Source organism: Amblyomma mixtum, chromosome 9, assembly GCF_055824585.1.
Source record: "Amblyomma mixtum isolate Tamu chromosome 9, ASM5582458v1, whole genome shotgun sequence".
NCBI lineage: Eukaryota > Metazoa > Arthropoda > Arachnida > Ixodida > Ixodidae > Amblyomma > Amblyomma mixtum.
Genome location: NC_143020.1, coordinates 38232642 through 38255429, shown reverse-complemented (window position 1 = coordinate 38255429; position 22788 = coordinate 38232642). Strand labels below are relative to the sequence as shown.

Sequence of the window (22788 nt, the reverse complement as noted above, 5' to 3'; positions counted from 1 at the left end):
CACTTTTGAGCCACCAAATCTGCTAGGCAGGTGCAAGTCTTTCAGCAAAATCAAACAAATAAATAACTCAAAATAATCAGATTTTTACGCAAATTTGCTATTAGGGCATAGGTGCGTTAACGTTCTCGAGGTGCTTGCAGAGTGCTGTGCTGATTACACGTGACTTTTTTCGCATTCCTTTTGCTCAGGATTGTTGAGAATTTAATTATGAAACTTGGACCCAAAAGCCAATAACACGTAATCTCGTAAAGTTACATTCAAAATGAATGCTTAGATTTTGAAGAACTTTTTCTTCGCCGTCAGAGTTTTAAGTTATAGGCATGGTCAGATTCCCCAAAATGTGAAAAAAACAGTGCTCGTTACAATGCGCCCCGCATGCTTCCTTCTTTTTGCCATCCTCTTCTCACTTCTATTATTCGGAGAAGCTTAAAGCGGCAAGCATGCACGGTTAACTATCGTCTCCAGAACAGATTTTGTTGCGTGTTACCTGCGGGGCAAGCTCTCTAACCTTCGTGTGCTTCGTGACACACTCTTGTTCGCCAGGCAACGCCGCCTCTGTCCTCCTGGGTGCAGAGCTAGGTGTGGGCTATGAGTGAGGAGGAGGATGTTGGAAAGGGAGGCAAAAAAGAGGAAGATGAGGAGGACGAGGATGCCGGAGCCGACGACGGGGCACCCAGCAAAGGAAAGAGACCACCGGACTCAATCATGGTGCAGCGGAAGTCAGCCCGAGGGTAAGTAAGCGACCAGGTAAATGCTTTTGTTTTCCACCATTTGCGCCAAGCACTTTCGGAACCAGCGGATTAAGTGCAGGTTTTTATACTGGATGGAAAGTGGAATGTAGAGGGCTTGTGCTCTATTTACTTTGGTGGTATCGTTTCCTACCCATCATGCTGTCATCGACAATGCTCATACAAAAAAGGGCAATGCTAACAACTCACATCTAAGCACGCAGTGGCACCTCTCAAACGAGAATTCTGTTTCTGTTGGCTGGACGTTGTTGGAAGTGCCTGGTGAGATTAGCTAGCCTAGCGATTACTCTCACAACTATTTTTATACCGTTGGGTTGTTTAGATAACAATGAACGTCGAGAATCTGAGGCACAGATCTCTGTCCTGGCATATCTACATCGTCACGCAAAGAATCGCCCACTGCAGTAATCGACCGGTACTGTCCACCGCGCGCAATCCAGCTGCGCGTATCGAAAAAATAACATAGGAAGCGGTGACGCCCTCAGTGTCTATTACTATTTTTTGGTCACTAAGGAATGTCTCGAATTAACAGTGTGGCGTTCCTTCAGCCTTGATTAAAGCAAGTAGGAGACACCACCTACCGTTTAGGCATGAACACATGTTAAGGTGATATTCTAAGGGCCTGAGTACCCCACATGAAGAACAGAACGGTCAGGTGTTTGGATGGATAGCATCCGCATCTAAATGGTCTCAGCACCGTTTCTTGGAAAAATTCTTGCATATATTGAGAGAGCCCTGCACGGGTGAGGCTGTTAACGGCCTCATTGACCAAGGTACCTTTGTGCGAAGGTACCCGTTTAAAACATATTGAGAAGCATCTGTTGAGCTGATTTTGACCAAGAGCAGATATCTTTAGTCTAGATGATTCGCCGCACCATAAAAGAGGTCTACCTCAAGCTCCGCCTCGACAAACGCCTTTACCCCCCGCCCCCCACCCCCTCATCCATCACTCACAGTGCCGGAGGCTCGCCTTCTTCGGCACGTTCAAATGAATGCAGTCATCACCCCGTCTCGCCTCTTTCTCTGTCGCTATCGATTGGACCCTTCCTGTCCCAACTGCCCCTGTATCTATGCGGACCTTGCCCATTGCGTCTTCTATTGCCCGGCTGCTCAGAAGTCGGGTTCCTACCCCCCACCTTTTTTATCCATCACCACCTGACTCGACTGGCTTGGCGCTGAAGGGGAGGAAGAACAGCGACTTCTGGTCGCCCAGGCGGTCCAGATGCTCGGCCTGTAAATTTTGGCCGAATAAAGGTCTTCTGCTACTAGTAGTCTAGATGACAAGCTCTAACTTGTGACAGGCAGATTTAGAATCTGTGAGGATGACAAAACGTTGACACAGAGAGAAGGCCTTAGCTTTCGTGAGGCCGCTTCAAACGGACTGCATTCAGCTGCTGTGGAGGACACGACTCGAGTCAAGGCAGAGAAGTCAGTGTTCAAGTAATGAATATGAAACGCCGCTACGTTAGCTGCTGTGTTCCTGTACACATAGCCATGGGTGAACTCTTGCCGGTTGGTGTGTATATTTTATTCCAAAATTTTAGAATGTAAATGTCTGCATAAGCTCCATAGAGTATCCTGCCTTTCTCAAACACAAGAAATTATGAACGTGCCATTGGGGCTATTAAATAACGAAGATGGTTCTAAGGAGTTTAATAGATCTGACACTAAGAGTGCTAAGGGCTAAGTAAGAACCAGTCTCACACAATTTGGAACTCGTTGCAGAAGGAGACAGCCGTCTACGAGGCTGAGGCTTCCACAATGCGTATTAATTGTACTTTGTTAAGGCGAAAAGATCAGAGGTGTTCGGTCTTGAATAAATATACTTGATTCCTCGCGGGTGCCAGCGGATCTCGACGGGGTCCCTTTATGTTTCTCTTTTGCAAAGTTTCAAGATGTTCAAAGTGTGATGCACATGAGGAAATGAATAACAGATGCAAAATAACGACGCTCAACACCATATCGTATGGAGTTCGACCCCTGAGGATGGATGATTTAAAGATTGTTCACTTTAAATTCTGTGGATCACATTAAGGCCCAAATAAAGAGATCAGGAGGTCTAACCCACAGCTAGTCACCATGCCACGTTTAAACACGTTTAAGCATGCCACGCTTCTTCCTTCATAGAAATTGCACTTATGTTGCCTACTCTTCTGAAGAAGCCGACAATGGGGGAAGTAGAAGAAAGCAGGAAACGCGATTTCCAGCCACGTCGCAGTCTATGCAGAACTACAGCAATTTTCCACCGGCAGGCCCATTAGGGACAGCCCAGACTTATCTCTAACAGGTCAGACTTAGTTACAACTGCTGTGAAGTACCCGAGAAAGGACCGATTAGGGCATTAGCCGGGCACATCCGCACTCAGGGGCTAACCACGGCACTTCCTGCGTAAAGCAAGTCTCTTGCGAGGCATCTTTCCTCAAGAATCCCTCATTGGGACCATGTGGGTACGCCCTCCTCTCTGCCCCACAGGGGACCATGAACGACTTATAGCGGCCCACCTTTGCGTTGCATATTAGCCAGCGCCTCACAACTGACTGATGTGGGCATCATGCCTGCTCGCTAGCTTTCTAGCCCCGTCAAGGCCAATGCCTATCCCATAACAATTATTTTACCAGCAGCCCTATTCGGACAAGCCCACATTTTTATTCCATAAATTCCACGCTTTTCTTGCGTCTGCCCTCACCCGTGTGGGCTGGATATAAGAAATCGGGCTTAGTTAGCGCTTGCAGAGCCGGTATAGGACCCATGTGATCTCAAGTGGCGCAAGCCTAGTCAGGGCTTGCCCACATGTTACCCACAAGGGGCCGACAAAGGCCTTGGAGGGGTTACACCAGCCCAAAATACCCACATGAAGCTCACAGGGACCCCATATCATGTGTACGAAAAATGCTCCCGTGGCTCGCGATATTGCTGTCATTGAAAAAGTGCACTAAAACTAGCTCAAATTATAGCCCATTGTGATCTTCCGATTTTCTTTGTAGGGCGTCGAATGCCTTTATTCAGCTTGTTGAATGCCCCCTTCAGCGCTCTGTCATTATTGTCGTGCATGAGTTGGGGCACCTCGATCGTGCGTTGGAGGAACTCCTCCGACAAGTGACTCCAACAGGTCCTTTGAAATGGCACTTTATTCGGACAACTGAAGTCTCTATCTAGGACTATTTTAGCCATCCATAATTTCGACGTTTTTTATCAGTGTGAGTCAAACAAGTCCGGCATAGAGGAAGGGTATATACTGGTTATCGGAATGCGCCTGGGCCACGTGCACCCCGCCGCGGTGGCTCAGTGGTTACGGCGCTCGGCTGCTCACCCGAAAGACGCGGGTTCGATCCCGGCCGCGGCGGCCGAATTTCGATGGAGGTGAAATTGTAGAGGCCCGTGTGCTGTGCAATGTCAGTGCATGTTAAAGAACCCCAGGTGGTCGAAATTTCCGGAGTCCTTCACTACGGCGTCTCTCTTAGCTTAGTTGCTTCGGGACGTTAAACCCTAATAAACCAAACCGAACCAAACCACCGAACCAAACACTTCCGAACTGAATGCATATCATCGCTCTTGCATTAGAAAAACATCTATGCTCTAAACGTAACAGAAAAGCAAATAAATACAAAATAAACCTCATGGTTCAAACAAAATAAGTTAGGCTGAAAGCATGAGAGATAGAAACGAGAATTATTCCTTAGTTCTTTTTTTGAGATTTCACGCAAAGATATCACGGAATCCAACTGTAACTAAGAGCAAGAAGGACTTAGTGGCATGCTTATTTATATGCGATGTTAAGTAATAGGGTAACAGATCTTGAGCCACTTCCTATCTGAAAGATAGATGGATAGAAAGCGCAAGAAAAAACAAAGACTGACTTCTCACTACCAACAATTTTTCAGCAAATCTTTAGATAAAGCGTCATCTTTCCAGGGCTAAATACCTTGATGCCACATAGGCAACAGAATAGCCTTTCGTTTTTTTTTTAATATTATAGCGAAGTAATGTACATAGCAAGGAGAAGGGTGAGGGCAGTAAGTAGAAGCGCGAAAATACTTGGCAGCAATTTCAGTTCTGTACTTGAAGATCATCAGAATAGATCATGCAACGCACATTTGTTGCCACGGAGATGTGTATTGGTGAAAGCGAAGTTTCATTCACAATCTCTTCGGTACAGGCGGTTTCTCGCGTTATGCAACACTTAGCCCTTTTATGGCCACTCACTGATTCGCACCTGAATGGCCATGAAAACTAGCAACCCTGGCGCTTACCCGCATTAGGCCACTCATTTCCCTTTTATGAGTGAGTTGTAGCGTTTTACCGGTCAAGTGTAACACTGCAATTCGCCCAACCTTCGTCGCATCCGCGGTTCTTTTGTGCAGTCGGGAAAATAGGCACCTGACTGCATGAGCTCGTTGTTATTTTTTCTTTTGAGTCTAACCAGAAAATTAATTTCTCTACAAAAAGCAAGCGCTTAGGACGTTCCAAGAATACAATTACAAGAGAAACAGATTTCCTCAGTGCTACGAGCAAGCCATAGGTAACCGGGTGGGTTTTTTGTATGAGAGGCACTGGATACTCTTGGGTACGGTGCAAATGCGGTAGTCCGGGAGGACTGCTCTTCTGTCGAGTTCAAATGACAGCGCAGATGACGTGACTGCAGGAGCGCCAGCAGCGCCAGCTCGGCGGGCAAGTCGGACAGCGAGAACAAGTCGGCCGCCTCCATGATCATCACCATCGGAGGCCTGGTCGCCTTCGCCGCTGTCGTGCTGGGCGCAGTCGGCTTCATCGTCTACAAGGTCACGCAGTGTGAGTGACCTCCTTTGCACCAATATCTCCGCGGCAACATTTAGTTTAAACATTAAGCCCGGTTTCGGCCCTGTTGTGCAAAACTACACGGATGCACGTCTTTTTCACAGTTCGCTGTATATCATGAAACACACCAAAAGGACAAACAGTAGAGATGAAATAATGTTTATTCTGTAGTTTATTCGCTACCTAACATTCACAGATCCCTGGGAGTACTTGTACAACTCCTGGTGCAGTTGCGGAGCGGTTAAGCACTGCGCTATTGCCCTGCGATGTCAGGTGCTGCCACTGCCGGGGCTTGTGCGACAGAGGGTGCTTTAGCCGGGCAGCCTTTCGCGGGCACTGATTACTTTAATTGCCACCTGCCAGTGTGGGCAGTTTGCTCACAGTCCGGTAGTCGGGTTGCGATGACGCCACAAGATAAAGTGACCCATGTGGCCCACGATGCAGCTACGTTGGAGATCTCGGAATTTTTCGCGGATCTTCCACTAATGGTAAATGATGCCGGTTTTACTGCGACACTGCCTCGTTAAAATCTGCACCGTACCTAATCCGTCTGTCAACCCCCTTTACCCTCATCGAGCCCCTAAGCCTTCATCTGGCTGAGGGACTTGAGAGAAGCGGACAAGCCACGCCGCTTTACTCGTAGTCAAACCTAAACCTACCCCGAATTAAATTAAACTTCAAATAGGTTGGACGTGAGGAGAAAGGCAAGAAAAGAACGCATGTTTTTGATGGCTTTCACTCTACTGCTGTGCACCGCAGCAGAACGGTAAAAGCCATGCTTGGACGATGGACGCCAGACCGAAGAATTCGTCGAAATGAATTATCGCGACGGAACACGTCGACGCATGAGTGTCACAAAATTTTTCATTTCGGAGACAGAGAAACTGTTTCCTCATGTCTGTGGGGCTTCAACATGAATCTAGGTGAACTCGTAGCTTTCTTTCTGAAGCTGAGTTCGATAGCTCCTGACCTCCAACTAATGGGGAAAGCCCACTCGCTGATAACAGCACTCTGAAACAATCCACTGTTAAGCATCGCTCGATAATCATCCGAGAGGTGTGTGGAAGGGCCATACTTTAAAAACGAAATGTCAAATGTGGTCTTTGGTCTGGTTTCCAAACTTGGCTTGAACACCGCGGATCTGTAAATGTTCCTTTATTCCTGCGGCAGTTCAGTTTCGAATAAGAAAACGTTCACATGAGCAAGTCAGGGAATTAGCGTGAGTGGTTATGGCTATGGTGTTTCAGGCCGGTCATGCGAAACAATTTTTTTCAGATTTCCGTGGCTTTATTTCGTACATAACATCAATTTTCGTAGAAAAGCAATCAGCTGAAAAATATTTTCTATTTGGAGAGGTGGTGGTGTTGGTGAAAACATTTATTTAATCATAAGAAATGGTGTTGGGGGTCCCTTACAAACACGAGTTGGGATGCCTAGTCAGGCATCCCAACTGATGCCGTCCCATTGGCGGTGTGGATGCTTGGATGAATCTGATTCTCCTGGACATAATTAAAAAGGCTTCGGAGGGGAAGTGTTTCCGACGAAATTTACGCAATTCACAGACGTTTGCGGTAGCTTATTGGTCTGCTTCCTGCTGTGTGAACTGAACGCGCGGAATTAATATTATTGCAATAAGAGCGCGTGATTTTCATGTGCCGCAGTTTTTTGCGGGTCTATTTTTGATTTGACGGGCTCTGCACAAGCAGATACCATGAAATTCAGATGATAATTTACTGTCTATTGACAGTTATTACCTGATCTACCCGGCCTTCAATGTCATTTCATGTGCTCGAAGGAATATGTTTCAAGCATTACTGATATTTTTACTTGTGCTGAAAAATGCATGCCTGAGCAAGCAATCAAGTGCAAAAATATCGTAAAATAGATACGTTTTTCGCCATCAAAAATAAATCTTTGTAGCGCATTCAAAGAAAATTAAAGACAAAAGAGGGAAATTCAGTAGGCCATCAAAAAAACCGCGTCACCTTGCTGGTTGTCAGCAAGTCAAGGAAGAGACCAGAATATCTATAAATCAGAACTAAAGAAAGTGACGGAACTGACGACGACACATTGTTTGAAGTCTTGGTTACTCACGTAGACAGAAGCACATAATTTGCTAAGGGTTCTGCAAGCCTGCATGCGGTTCCAAAACGTCTGTGAATTTGACTCGATCATTGACCCTAACTTTACTGAGTAATATTGGCTAATGTGACGGACTTCTGTCAAACCACCGGCTGCACCAAAACACGTAGCTTTGTTTTGGTGCAGCCAGAAAGTCATTGCCTTTTCTCCTAAATTGTTCATCAATGTATCTGAAAAAAAATAGGCTGTAGCTTAGCTCTGGTAAAGCCTGGATATATAAGCGAAAAGCTTCAGTTACGCTTGGTTTGACGTCATGGCTGCCGCAGTTCGCTCACAATGCACCGGGAGCACCACGATAACGGTGGAGGCGTTCGGCCGTCCACACACTGCCTGTGCGGAGGCGGAGGAGGAGGCGGTAATCGGCGCGGTTTTATAGGCGCGTCTAGTGAATACGGTGCTGTCTTCGAAGAGTGCTTTAGACACATGTACTGTGGTGTCCATTCATTTCGAGTGTACACCACGATGTTAAGAGACAGGCATTTCCTTCCCTTAAAACCAATTTTAACGTAATTTCATTTTCCTTAACGCCCTTACGGCGCGGGTCGGGTGTACACCGAGATATGAGAGAGACAGGCATCGTTTCCTTTCCGTGACGTCACTCGGTCGCAGCATACGGCATACGCGAAGCTCGGCTCCGACCCTCGTAGTGAAGCTTTTCGCTTCAATATTCTTTTTCATTTGGTTCCACCTCATCCGTGGAGACACGAAGGGTCTTGCGGTAGGATACGTTTTATAGATCTTGGGAAATTGTAAAAGGCCTTCATTTCAAGGTGCTATTTTATTTTGAAGTCTCGTTTATAGAACACACTTTCGCTGCCTCCAAGAACAAAACAGCAGTCACATCTGTGCGCTTTTGGCTCGTTTTAAATGATCTGTAAAAAGTGACAAGCGGCCAGCAGAACCCAGTGAGCCATGAGAAACCGCTGCTTTTTATTTGCGACTCGCGTGCCGCATGCATTTTCAATAAAGGGAGAAAGGAAGGTAAACCCAGTGCTTTCTTGTCGTGTTTTATTTAGTGTTCACAACCTTCCCCACTGCCGATATTGCTCCGCGAGCCATAAGAACAGAATTTTGTTAGTAGGAGTAAAGCCTCTGAAGGTAGTCGATTTTGTTGCGTTTTGTAAATTGTGCGGCGCTCGCAGGTAAAACGAAACCTACTGAGCAACGCTATGGCAGTAATAGGCCAGTCTTACCAGGAAGTTTCACATATAGAGCGCAAAAACTGTATGCCTGAGAAAAGTGTCCCTCGTGGTATGTAGGGCTTGGTTCTTGTGGCTGACGGAATATCTCTATCACTAAATGAAACAAAAAAAAACCGTCTTATCTGCGAACTCTTTTCTTTCCCAAATCAGAATCCAGAAAGAAAAACATGCTAAAATAGAAAATACCCTAACTGAAGGAACCCAAAGGCAGTATACATAGTTGTGAACTTGGCTCGACCAACCTGCCCACCAAAGGGAACACACATTTACATTCTTTAGTCCAGAAGGTCATCAGTAACCTGCTTGAACAAAATTGAAGGAACTTGAAATGTCAAACGGTGTGAATGTTTGCTTCACTGCGACAGTAAACCGTTGAGAAAATTAGGTGTTTTAGTGCGGTTTCATTTGCCTTAGTTTTTTACCTGGGTGTAGATGAATCCAAGGTGTTCGGTCTATGTTCACTGCTGTTTTGCCTTTGAGAGGATAAGACCTTATTCAAGTGCGTACGCAGCTTTTTGCCTTACCTCCTCCATTATATGTAATGAAAGACCAATAAACAATATTATACGTTTTCAGTATCCGCGCTGATACAAGATTTCATGTTTCTTTTTACATCGCGTTCCAAGATAAAAAGAAGAATAAAAGTACCTAGGCGAGAAGGAAGGAAGGGAAAACTTTATTTACACTAATGGCTTTTCCTGCGGTTTGGGGGCATCTTCAGAGACGTCTTGGTTCTACATTCAAGAGCCTTCTCTGTCGAAGTCGTCCGCCTCTAATCAGTGGTCGGTTGCCCTCAGTCCAGGGCTCCGCTGGCCACTGCCGCCCGTTGAGCTCGCTGTACCAGACCTTGTTGGTCTTCGCAGCGGTCGCTGGACAGCAGAGTCTCCCACTGCTCCGCACTCGGGTTTTGTATTTTGGGGACCACGTCTATGTTTTGGCAGGCCCATGTGATGTGGTATAGTGTAGGTTTTTCGTCGCACCAGGGACATTTGTTCGTGTATACCGTAGGGTGCATTTTGTTTAGTATATGTAGGTTTGGGAAAGCGCCTGTTTGTAATTGTCTCCAAGTGACAGGTTCCTCTCTGCTGAGAGATTTGTGCGGTGGGGGATATCGCATTCTTCTGCCTTTATAGTTTTGTAGTATGGCCGAGTATTCCCTGAGTGCTGGCGCGACTTCCGCGGTCTCGTTGGAAGCTCGGAAAGTAATGTATCCTCGAGCTATCCTGTCGGCCTCTCGGTTCCCTGCCACCCCCGTGTGCCCCGGTACCCACACAATTTTGTGTCGGATCTTGTCGTTTTGTTCTTCCCGGTTTTTAATTCTGTCACTCGCTGCGAGGAGTATACGGAGCGCGTGACGACCTATCCTGCCATTCATGTAATTTCGGCAGGCTGTTTGAGAGTCCGTAAATATTGTTAGTGACCACCCGGTTCTATAGCCCTCCGCCACCGCTAGAGCAACGGGTACTTCCTCAGACTCTGCAGCTGTGCAGCCTCGGAGAGACGCGCTGGCCATTTCGCGTAAAGACGAATCGACCACCGCCGCTACAGCGATTTTGGTATCTCCTCCTCTCCAAGACGCGTCTGTATACACGGTCGTGGCTTGAGGAGCGTATATTTCTCGATGAATTCGGCCCTCGCTTCTCTTCTGCCTCGATGGAGGCTGGGATCCATGTTTTTTGGTATTGGCGCTACCGTGAGGGTCTTGCGAAGCTCGTCGGGGATCGTTGCCGTCCTCGACATTTCTCGCATCTGCTCGCGGTATCCGAGCCTCTGCAGGAGCGCTCTTCCTGTCGTTGTTTGCAACAGCGTCAGTTTTTGCGACTCAAGCTGCGCCTCTCGTAGCTCCTCAAAGGTGTTGTGTAATCCCAGGGCCATGAGTTTTTCTGTAGACGTGTTGCGTGGTAGTCGAAGCGCTGTCTTATACGCTTTGTTTAGCAGGGCATCCGCTCTTTGTATTTCATTTTTATTGAGGCACTGGTACGGTAGGCTGTAGATGATTCGACTAACTACTAGGCTTCTGACTAGTTTTAGTGTGTCTTCTTCACGCATGCCATGTCGCCTGTTGTTGATGCGGGTGATCATGCGTGCGACTTGTAGCGTTGTTGCTTTCAGTAGGGTAAAAGTGTGAATACTGCGCTGGTTGGATTGAACCCACATGCCCAAAATTCTTATTGTTGTCTTTTCGGGTATGGGCGTCCCTTCTAGGTAGACGTTGAGTTTTAGGTCCTCGTTGGTTGGGACGGTCCGGTTTTGCTTGCCTCTCCAGACTCTCAGCAGTTCCGATTTCTCGGTCGAGCATGCGAGTCCTCTTTCTGCGAGGTATTGCTCTACACAAGAGGCCGCTTGCTGTAGCCTTTCTTCCTTCTCTCCGAGACAGCCCGTGTTTGTCCAGACTGTTATATCGTCAGCATACATTACATGCCTGATGCCTTCGATGTTCTCTAGTTTTCGAGCGAGGCCTATCATAGCTATGTTGAAGAGTAGGGGTGAGATACCTGACCCTTGGGGTGTTCCTTTGTTTGGAGTGCGAATTTTTCCCGATCGAAGGTCTCCTATGCCGATGGTGGCAGTTCTATCGGACAGGAAGGCTTTGACGAAGCCGTGGATTCTGCGTCCGCAATCGAGGTTGTCTAGGCCCGTAAGGATCGCTTCGTGGCTGACGTTATCGAATGCCCCTTGATGTCCAGGGCCATTATGACATTTTCTCCCGTCCGAGGTACGTTTCGCAGGACATCTTCTTGTATTTGGAGGAGAACGTCCTGCGTCGAGAGCTTCGCTCTGAAGCCGAACATGGTATGTGGTACACAGTCGTTGTCTTCCATGTAATTTTGCAATCTGAAAGTTACAACACGTTCGTAAAGCTTGCCAAGGCACGACGTGAGTGATATAGGCCTGAGGTTTTCAATTTGTAGCTTTTTACCAGGTTTAGGTATCATTATTACTTCGGCGTGTTTCCAATCTTCGGGAACCGTCTACGCCTCCCAATGTTTGTTAAGAAAGGTGACGAGCTCTTTTATGAGGTCGTCGCTCAGGTTGCGGATTAGGGCGTTGTCGATTCTGTCCGCTCCGGCTGCCGTGTTTCTGGTGGTGTTTCTTATGGCCGCGTAAACCTCTTCCACAGTTATGGGGCGGTCGAGTTTCTCGTTTTCGGCTCCTCGATACGTTCCTTGGTATCGCGGGGGGTTGTGATCGCCGAAAAATTTTTCTCGTGCCTTCTCCAGTAGGGCGATGTCTGAACCCTCGAAGGAGTGGATGAACCGGTGGATGGCTTTATTGTTTTCTGATTTTATTTTGGTCGGATCGATTAGTGCTTTTAAGTGATTCCAGGTTCTGGCCGTGCCTAGAGTTCCCCTAAGTGAGTCGCTGAGACTTTTGGTGAGACTGCGTCTCGCTTCCCATATTCGCTTCCCATAGGTGTTCGGTCTGTGTTCACTGCTGTTTTGCCTTTGAGGGGATAAGGCCTTAGTCAAGCTGCGTACGCAGCTTTTTGCCTTACCTCCTCCATTATATGTAATGAAAGACCAATAAACAATATTATACTTTTTCAGTATCCGCGCTGATACAAGATTTCATGTTTCTTTTTACATCGCGTTCCAAGATAACAAGAAGAATAAAAGTACCTACGCGAGAAAAGGCAACACACATAGCGCTCGCTGCCCAGTTTTGTCATCTGGAGGCATCATGTTCCATCCTATCCTTTTTTTTGCAGCCGACGAGACTAAGACCACTACGAGCGGCGACGCCCAAAGTAAGTATACAACTTCCGTGCACAAGTTTTCCGGAAAACTGCTTTTGTGAGCGGCCAGACCCAGCAGCTGCGTTTATTGAATTATGGATATAAAAGTTCCACATCAACTGAAAAACATTGGAACCTTTATAATATTATGAATATTGTTCTTATTCATACCGGGTATTTCAGAGAACACTATGTATCTTGAAAATAGGATTCTTCAGTTAAATATAGGCATGGGCGACATGGTATTGCCAGGGTGTGCCGTGCCATAAAACCGGTAAATTGTGTTGACTTGTAGGCTGGTTTACTAATTTCCAGACATTTACTTTTTAACTATTCTGCGCCTGGTCTGAATTAGAGATTTGTAGCCGGTAGTTAGTAACCGCCATATCAGTTTTTAGAATTTTTGGTAGGCTATTAGCATCGGTACTGCGGCCCAAGAAATTCCGGCTACATCATGCCAAAGTACTCATTCGAAGAGAATGCTGGCAAAGTGTGTCCGCTCACTGTTTTCAAAATTTCGTTGGAGGCACTTAGAAATCTCTTAAGTGCGGGAAGGCGAAAGCCGTTTTCGACTCATTGCACTGAATTGAATTCCAGCGCGTGAATTCATTTCACGACAGAGGAGAGAGCGTGGCGAAAGGAAGCGGTGACGTCACACTGCGCTTGCGCAGCGCGTTGGCAGTTGTTGCTTGGCGGCGGATCACACTGCTTCGACGTCCTTTCGTCTAATGTGACGCCATCATCCACTTTTTCTCCCTTTTTAGCAGATTTTACCTGGTTTATAGATCTTTCGGGGATATTAAGTACTAATTACGATTAATTACACATTTTCAGTCTCATTTGACACAAAGCCGGCGTTTTTCGGCCCATGCTGTGATAATTTTCACTGTGGTCTGACGACTTCCGTTCAATGTGACGTCACACCGTTTCTGTCGCTATATCGACGTCCCCGCTCTATCGACGCATTTCATTGCTTTCTTTGTTTTTTCATATATTGGCTATAATTAATTAACTAATCACTCTAAAGTCATCAAACTTGGCGTCGAGGTTACATTTTGTCCCCTAAATCTGATGGTAGCTTTCGTTATCTCCTATCCTGATCAGTTGCCGCGTTATTCGTAGAAGACAGCGTTACATCGGACGTTACCTTGGCCGCGAGTATGAGCCATAAAAGGCTTTCACCTTAGTAAAGCAAAAGATGCACGCAATACTTTTAGACTAACACTCAAGAGGGTGCGACAAGCTTCAATTGGGCCGGAAGCCGACTGGTGGGCCAACAAACAGAGGGAACGATGAAGCATCTACAGAAGGGAGTGGCTTCGTAGAACAAGAGGAGGGTGCGGGCCCGCCGTGGGGGTGGGGGGGGGGGGGGGGCGTGTTAGGTTGTTACGGCGCGCGAAGGTGGGCGAGTGGCCGTTAGAAAAGAACACTGCACTGGTGACACACAAGCGAATCGAAATTAGGGGATACAGCTCAAAGAAACCCCTCAGGTGCAGGTACCTAGTCGAAATAGCCAAATTTTTTCGAGCCACAGCGCCGAGAGAGAGAGAGAGAAACTTTATTGTCAGAGGAATTCGCGGCACGCCCCAGGGTCCCCGCACGACCCCACTGCACTGAAGTGTTTATGTTCCTAAGGTCCATAACACTGGCAGCCCGGCCGGTGGCGATGGTCTGCACGACCGGGTCCTCCGAGCGCAGCAAGGTCTGCCAGTCCTCCCAGGTGTATAGGTACTCTAGGTCCCGCAGGGCAGGGTCCGCCCGGCAGAGGGAAAGAAAGCGGAAGGAAGAGGCGAAGGGTTCTGGTCATAGGGCACAAGCAGGAGTGGGGAAGGAGGGATGATAGTGGGATAGGGTATGGGGTGAGAGGAGAGAGTGTGTCTGTAGTCTGCGCCAGAGTGTTGCTTGTTTATTATCAAGGGAGGGGTGGGGCGGGGGGTAGAGCTGGCGTGAGGCTCTGTATGCCTCAGCTCGCTGAATGAGTGCATGCGCTCCTTCGTGAATCCCCTATCCGAGGGCATCTGAGCCCGGTTTAAAGAACCTCGGGCTAAAAGGTTGGCGGCCTCGTTTCCGGGATTCCCGGAGTGCGCTGGCACCCATATCAGCTCGACTTGGCGGGGGGGGGGGGGGGGGGTGAATCGGGCAAGTGCAGTATGCCAAAAGCAAGGACATGGAGTTGGCCGCGAGCAAAATTTAGAATCGCAGTTTTAGAGTCACTTAAAATGTACCGGGCTTCCGTGCGGGTGCTAGTAAGTGCAACGGCGGCTTCCTCTGCAGCCTCTGTGGAGGTGTCTGGAGTGAGAGGTAGTGTGAGGAGCGTGGAGAAAGAGGAGTCCACCACAGCTGCTCTCACTTGATCACCCGTGCAGGCAGCTTCCACCCATACGGCGTCCAGCTCGGAGCCGTACGCTCCACGGAGGGCCTTCGCACGGGCTGTCATGGTGGGAAGGGTGCATATTCCTCGGCAGCGGCCTGATGAGGAGCTCCCTGTGAAGGGGTCGTGGGATGGCGAGGAGAGTTGGTTTATTGGCCGGTATTCTGATTCCGAGGGAGTCAAGGATATACCGACCTTTGGAGGTTTGTGTGAGCCTTATGCATTGGGCCTGTCGGTGGGCCTCCACTAGTTCCCCGATCGTGTTGTGGAGACCCATGCCTATTAATCTGTCTGTGGGTGTGTTGAGGGGAAGATGAGGTGCTACCTTGAACGCCTTGCGAATCAAAGCATCCAAAGCGTTTATGTCATGTTTGGATAGTTGTAAGTATGGGGTAGTGTACAGCACACGGCTGAGTACAAAGGCGTGAATGTGGCGACATAGGTCGCGCTCCTTCATGCCTCTGCTATGTCCCGAAACCCTTCGGACGAGGTGCAATATCGCACCTACAACCTGCCTGAGTTTCTTGAGGGTGGTGGTGTTTTTGTCATCATTGTGGATGTGCAGGCCCAGTACAAGGAGGGTGCCAACATCAGGTACCGGGTCACCGTTCAGTTCAATGGCAATGGGGAGCAGGGACAGCGGTGGTTCTTAGGCCGGATGAGGAGCATGTCGGACTTCTCTGGTGAGCAAGACAGTCCGATGGTCCGTGCGTAATTTTGGGTGAGTGTGGCTGCTTACTATAAGGTGTTCTCTATGCCGCCGTCACATCCGTGGGTGGTCCACAGGGTCATATCGTCGGCATAAAGAGTGTGCCAAAAAGTGATGGCGTGCGGCGCTCACCTTTAAAGATCAGTGGGTGGTGAAATCTGGGCCGATGATGCCGGCAATTGGTGATTTCCGTCGTCTTTGTGTGGAGCCGATGTGGGGTGCGTCCATACTCCACGGCCCCCTACTGGGAAGTCCAACAGCGCCGAGGGAAGTCGTGATTTCGAAAGTCTAAAAACTGGTATGGCGGTTATAATGATCGGCTACAAATCTCTAATTCCGACCAGGCGCATAACTCTTTTTGTCAAAAAGGTAACTATTAGAATTAGTTAACAGCCTCCTACTGAGAATGATTCAACGGTTGTGTGTTGTCCGCTAACCCTGGCAATACCATGCCGCGAAAGTCATAATATGTATGTGCTCGATATTATCAGCCCGGTCCTTACCCATATCTATAACATAATATTGTCTACGGGTGTATTCCCTAAGAAAATGCAAATTGCCCGCGTTGTTCCAGTCTTTAAGCGCGGTTATAAGACTGACCTAACTAATTATCGGCCGATTTCAGTCATTCCAGTATTTTCAAAAGGTATTGAGAAACTAATGCACGAAAGATTACTATCATTTTTTAATCGCCACAACCTGCTTCATGACTTTCAGCATGGTTTCGGACAGCACCGCTCTACCGAAACAGCCCTCCTCACTCAAAAAAGTTATTATAGATGCATTCAGTCGTAAGCACATGGCATTAGGAATATACATTGATTTCTCTAAGGCATTTGATTTGATCAATCATTCTATCCTTCTCAACAAATTAGAAAATTACGGTGTGCGGGGAATAGCACATGCGCTTTTTAAATCTTACCTTTCTTTCAGAAATCAATTTGTAGATGCCAACAATGCCGCTTCCGCAATGAAACCGGTTAATGTTGGTGTGCCGCAAGGAAGCATTTTAGGGCCGCTTTTATTTTTAATCTACGTAAATGACATTGTACACTGCACAGAAAATTCTTCGGTTATTTCTTATGCTGATCACACAGCACTGTTTATTACAGGCAGTTTGTGCAAAGATATTGAAAGCAAGGATAACAAGACGCTGGCTGATTTAAAGGTCTGGGCTGAGGTGAATTGTTTGAAAATAAATCCCACTAAAACGAAAGTAATTTTGTATACGCCTAGAGGCAAAGTGCTGACAGAACAGATGGATTTGTTTCTTGGCTCCCAACAGCCAGAGATGGTGGACTCTATAAATAGTCTTGGAGTACATTTTTCAAAGCATCTTACCTGGAATGAGCATATCGACTACCTCCAATCTAAGTTGTCATCTGCAATTGGTGCCATTGCGCGTGTGCGGCGCTTTATCCCTTCTAAAGTGAAACTTATGTTTTACAATGCTTTAGTGCTATCTCTGATGCAGTACTGTAACATGGTGTGGGGCACAACTGGTGTGACCAATTTACGCAGGCTACATTTACTGCAGAAGAGAGCAGTGCGTTATATTGCTGATGTACATTACACTTTCTCCACGAAGCCTCTTTTTTCAAAGTTTGATATTCTTCCTGTATTTTGTTTATACAATTATAGGTTGATTGTACGCTATAAAGCTTTCGTTAAATTTCATATGGATTATGCAATTTGTCTTGTAGGACTACAGGTGAACACAAGTGATCGTCAAACCAGATACAAAGAAATATGGTCCGTGCCCACCCCTAGGACATCCTACGATGAACAATCATTATCTTACACATTGCCCTCATTGCTAAATTTACTAAACCGTGTGGAGTTTGATCCCACCTGTAACCAAAACGACATCGTCAAACACTTTTGCCAACTTGTTTTTTTGCAAGACTAAAATAATTTCATTTTGTTCGCGACAGCTTCTGTTGATACTGTTAATTATTTGTACCGGCATTTTTGTTTGAGTTTCTTTTGCGTTTGCCTTTTTTTAGTGTGTCTTTGATATTGTCTGTTTTGTAACTTTGATGTATGACTGGCCGTCATCTTGCTGTTTGCTAACTAGTAAGGGGTCGGGACCTCGTCAAGCTCTCCGAGCTTTTAGTCCCGCACTCTTCCTTCTCAAAGGAAATAAAGGTGATTGATTAATATTTTTACCTCAAAAAGCTTATTTTTGCAAATAACTTAGTTTTTCTTAAAACACCCGGTACATACTCTGCGCTGCTTGAAGTCAGAATTGAGGTTGTCCCGATTGAATAAGCCTTAAAAGAGATTTGACACCAGAAACATTTCAGGTCAGAATCATTTTCTAGGAAAGCCAATTTCAATACTTTGGCTTTTTTCTTAGTCATGCAATTTTAGTGAGTTCCCGAAAAAGTTATCAAAAATATGCGATTTCATTTGTTCACGTAGGCAGCTGTATTTTTAGGAGATGGGAAGGAGATAATAGACGCCATTTATACTCTTAAATTGTTCTGTTTAACTGACATTTTAGACTGCTAAACAGGTAAGTACTAGAAGAGAGCGGAAATATATTTAGCATTTGCAGTACTCACACACGCAAAAAGAAAGGATCATGATGCCTCGCGGGAAAAATCTTCGACTACAATTTTGCGCCACTTATACGATGCTATTTAGCTAGACAACATATTGCTGAAAACTTCGTGATGTGGGCTCTCTCTCGTGGCTCTCTTGGTTCATTTTCTCCGCATTCTTAGGATATATATCAGGTAGGGTTTACCAAGACAATATCGCAACTTTCTCCAAACGACGTGAGGAAGTATTCTTGAACAAGATGTCACAGCAGTTTTTCTCCTTCGAGATGGCATTGTTTCGTTGTTTTACGTGTTTATTTCGCGTTTCTTTTTCACTGGTTTTGCGAGCAGAGTGCTATGTTTTAGTCGTTCGTTGCTTGCACAAATTTACTAAACCACTTATCAAACATAATCGCCAAAATGTGCGTGCGTTTCACTATGCCAGTACCTTATTATCTCGCTTTTATTTCTCTGTTCCAGTTGAAGGCACGACAGGAGAGGGGAACACCAGCGCGGAAGATGATAGCGCCGCAATGATATTCTTCCATAAGATCACCCCACAAAAAGGTTCGATATCAGACCTAGTGTGCCTTCTGTTCACAGCGGCCAGCCAGTCTACCCTGCTGAGGAAACGGGCACAGTTCACCTCAGTTCTGCGCAGGAACTATTCCGCGCAGGGTGCATGCCGTGCATAAACTCGAAGTGGGCGGTGAAGTGAGTTTTCAGATTGGACAGACGCCCGACATTCACTGATGCGATTCTGCATTATCTCAGCCGGCGATTCCGCCAGCATCGGTTCTTAGAGAACTCTCAAAACTACTACAGTTGGGTTCACCACGGCGCAAAACAGCCTACAAACGTCCTTCTCGAAACACCGTTACCGACTCCATTCATGTTGATTGGCTTAGACTTATTTTCGACCTTTGATGTTTTGGGAACTCGACGACATGGCTGCAAGTTGTTTTTAAAGAACGCTTATCTCTCGGTTGTCATAGGTGCTTGCATTTCTCGACAAAGACGGAGAGGCAAGCTAAATGATTACCATTTCTACTGTCACGATAACTCTTACGATAAACCTGATTGTCAATTGCAGATAGCGTGAAACTGCGTTTGTTGCGATACGTGGCGGCCATTATTGTTTACGATGTGGAAAGTGTTCTGCCTCTTTGCTTACTGCCGGATCCCCACACGCGGTGCCTTTTTTATTCTACCGATTACAACCACCACTTTCATATTTCACAGAATAGCAAGAAACAGTTTAGAGATGGATGGCTAAAGTAAAACAACAGTGAGGGGACAGAAAAAGTCATATCTGACAGCATATTTGAAAACATTGCTAACCATTGCGGAACCTATTTTTGATCACTCTCATCTGCTTGATCACTGCTACCTCATCTCTATTATCAAACTCATCTGCTCCAGTTGACAGAGCAGAATCTGCCCTTTTTTATTCTATAGGCACAAGTGCATTTAAAGTAAACTTGCCTCATGATCCCGTATTTGTGCTTATAACAAATTGTGATTACAAGCATTGCGGAAATTAAAAAGGCTTCCACAGAGTGCTGCAGCGCAATTCATTCATGGGGTGCAGGCCTAACTACGCACACAGCCGCACGTACAATTCTGCTCATCTTTGCAGCATCATTTTTAGTAAATTGTGTTCTAAAGACTTTCGTTATGAAGTGGATAACACTACGGAAAAAACTATTTCTGGCAGGTCTGAACGAAACTACGTGACTTTTTTGTTGTAACCTTGATTAACAGAACACGATTGTTATCCGAAAGACGTAGCTCACATATTAATACAAAAAGTGTCACGCATAAATTTAAAGGCAAAGGCTGCTAAATATCGTCAATCCGGAAGCTGCATGTAGGCGCGGAAAGGGTCCCGGCTTATCCACGTTTCATTACCAACCTTACTATGCGTACTCCAGGGCAAACGCCCCTCACATATCTTTACAATAAACTCAATGGCGCGCCAGCCGCTGCCACCCTCTCCCCGAAAACCTCTTAATCTCATCCGCCCACTTAACTTTCTACTGCCCCCTGCTACGATTGCTCCTCTTTTTATCGAGTCAGCAAACCATAAAAGACAATCGGTTATCTTGTTTCTGCAATGCATGCTCTGTCCAAACCTATATCTTTCTCCTGACTTCGACTGTAATGTCATTAACACGTGTTTGATTCCGAAAGGCATTTTTCTCTCGTCCTCTCCTAACGTTACAATACAGATTTTTCTTTCCATAATTATCTCCGTTGCCCATAGTTTAGGTGGAAGCCTTTTCTAGTAGCCTCTAAGTTGTTGCTCCATTGGAAACCGGCAAGAAGCAGCTATTATACGCGAAAAAAAAAACACATCATGAAATATATAACCGACGTGAAGACCAAGACACATTTAGTTGGCCGAGGCTAACCCTCGGCCCTGAGTAGAGAAACAAGCAGAACATGACGCGTACAGAAGAGAAGGAGTTCACATGGACGACGCTGTACGGGTCCTGTTCGGCTGGCGTCTCTACCCGATGCAGTGCACCGACTCGTCCAGCAAGCTACGCTTATACAAAAAAATCTAGGCCTTCACGTGATGCAAACTTCACCGTGCCCTGAGAAAGGAGAGGAGAGAAGCCGGCTGGTTGTTCGGTCCGTTTAACGCTTCCTGCTAATTTCTTGGGCATGGCTTACTAATTGCGCAGCAGAACACGGTTGAAGGCTACTCTTCTGTAGCGTGCTCCTTTTCGTTTGTTTCTGCCTCTTTTACTGTATCAACATTGGTGCAGAGTTAACAGCAAGTCCCGAATCATTCCATGAAATGCACCGCTCATGAAAATTAGATTGTGCATGGTCTGTGTTCCTCTAAGCGTGAACAGTTCATTTCAGCAATATGGGAGGGCGACGCTCATTCCAGGAGCACACATCTCATTTGGCTTTGCTATAGAGCACTGGTGCGTTCGCATGAGTGCATTTAGCGTCTAATTTGATTTTGTGTTGCTTTAACCATGGATGCATCTTTCTTTGCGTTGCTTGCAGTTCACAAGAACATCCGCAGAGGAGTACAACAGTTCCTTGTCTTTGCAGAGGCCCCCGATACTGTGGTTGAAGGTATGCCGTCTCCTTAAGTCCACCATGCACACTCCAAAGCAGCGATCTAAATAAAAGAATACGTACGTATTCAGTTAGCAGTTTCGCTGTACGAATGGATTGTAGAACGTCAGAGAGAGGTTGTATGAATTGATTACTATTTGGTGTAACAACCCTAAGGAAGAAAACTACAACAAAACTGCATTTCGCTACATTGGCGAAATTTCGCCATAGATGTTTCCAGTCTTCCTCCTACGTCGCGTGGACTACGACAGCCCTCGCAGAAGCACGAGTTTTTATCCACAGAAGTATTCGCAGTGTTTCACTCACATAGCTTGGTAGAAAGAAACCGGAAAAATTTCGAAGGCTTTCCTTTAGCTCCTTTCGTGCGCACAGCAAAATTCATGAGACTGTTTTTAATTACATTCTCCTTACCGCTCGATAATCACTAGAGATGAACGACGAAAACTGCCCACGGAAACGCGACAAAAAAAAATTATCTACTTAGAGTGCTTATGCCAGACGCGAATTAAGTGCGCCGACTGTTACACAACTGGTGCCGTGTGGACACTCCTAATCGGTGTAGTTAACAAGCATGCAAAGAGGTATATAAGGAGTAGGGCATTACCGATAACGGCTGCGATTGTACCTACTGCGCTGTTTACCTATCTTTATGCCGCACAACAAGCCAAAATCGGCACCAGAGTGACAGGCGAATGCCCATCTGTGGACGGTGCCATTCCATGGTTGCCGAATGTGGCCACGCAGATTCACGAGTTTCCAAACGGCGTGTCGCGAGTGTTGTAATTGAAGAGCTGGGGTAAGCTCCAGCTTGGCCGCGCGCATTGCTACCAACTTGTTCCGAGCCTACTGAGCTTGATAATAATGTCTCACTCTTGCACGCAGCGGAGCAGCGAGCCTTGCCGAACTACTCTGGCGGGAGTGACAACCGCCTGGATGTCCTAGACAACCTGTGAATAGGCAAGGCCATTTCCTCTGCTCTTGATAGTTTCACCGACCTCAGATATTTCAGTTTCCCTCCAAGCACATCTACCACCGGGCATGGCTTAAGCTGAGATCGTTCCCATCTTCTAAAAGGCGCTAACGCCGCCACTGTCCTATCAGAGCGGGTCGAGTTGCGTCGAAAGTTTGGTTCGCTTTAGTTTATGGGGTTTTAAACTCTCAAAGTGATTCAGGCTATGAGAAACGCCTTTGAGAAGCGCATCGAAAATTTCAACCACCTGAGGTTTTTTAACGTAATCTGACGTCGCCAAGTACACGGGTTTGTAGAATTTAGAAATTTGGCCTCCACGGCCGGGATCGAACCCGCGTCTTTCGGGTCAGCAGCCGAGCAACACAACCACTGAGCTACCACGACGGCTGTTGCGTCGAAGGTGTCAACGTCGTTGTTCACATGCAGCCAGCATATTATGCTCTAGAATGTTACTATATGTATCCTGACCT

General features: G+C 46.6%; 1 protein-coding gene across 1 annotated transcript; it reads left to right on the top strand.

The window, feature by feature from the left end:
* The first annotated feature begins 580 nt into the window (after window positions 1–580).
* LOC149328786 (uncharacterized) lies at window positions 581–22363 on the top strand. Its single transcript, XM_089559650.1, has 6 exons — window positions 581–731; window positions 5392–5537; window positions 12597–12635; window positions 18730–18816; window positions 21274–21345; window positions 22231–22363. The coding sequence occupies exons 1-6, from the start codon at window positions 589–591 to the stop codon at window positions 22299–22301; spliced, it is 558 nt and encodes a 185-aa protein (XP_089415776.1). The 5' UTR covers window positions 581–588; the 3' UTR covers window positions 22302–22363.
* The last annotated feature ends 425 nt before the right edge of the window (window positions 22364–22788 follow it).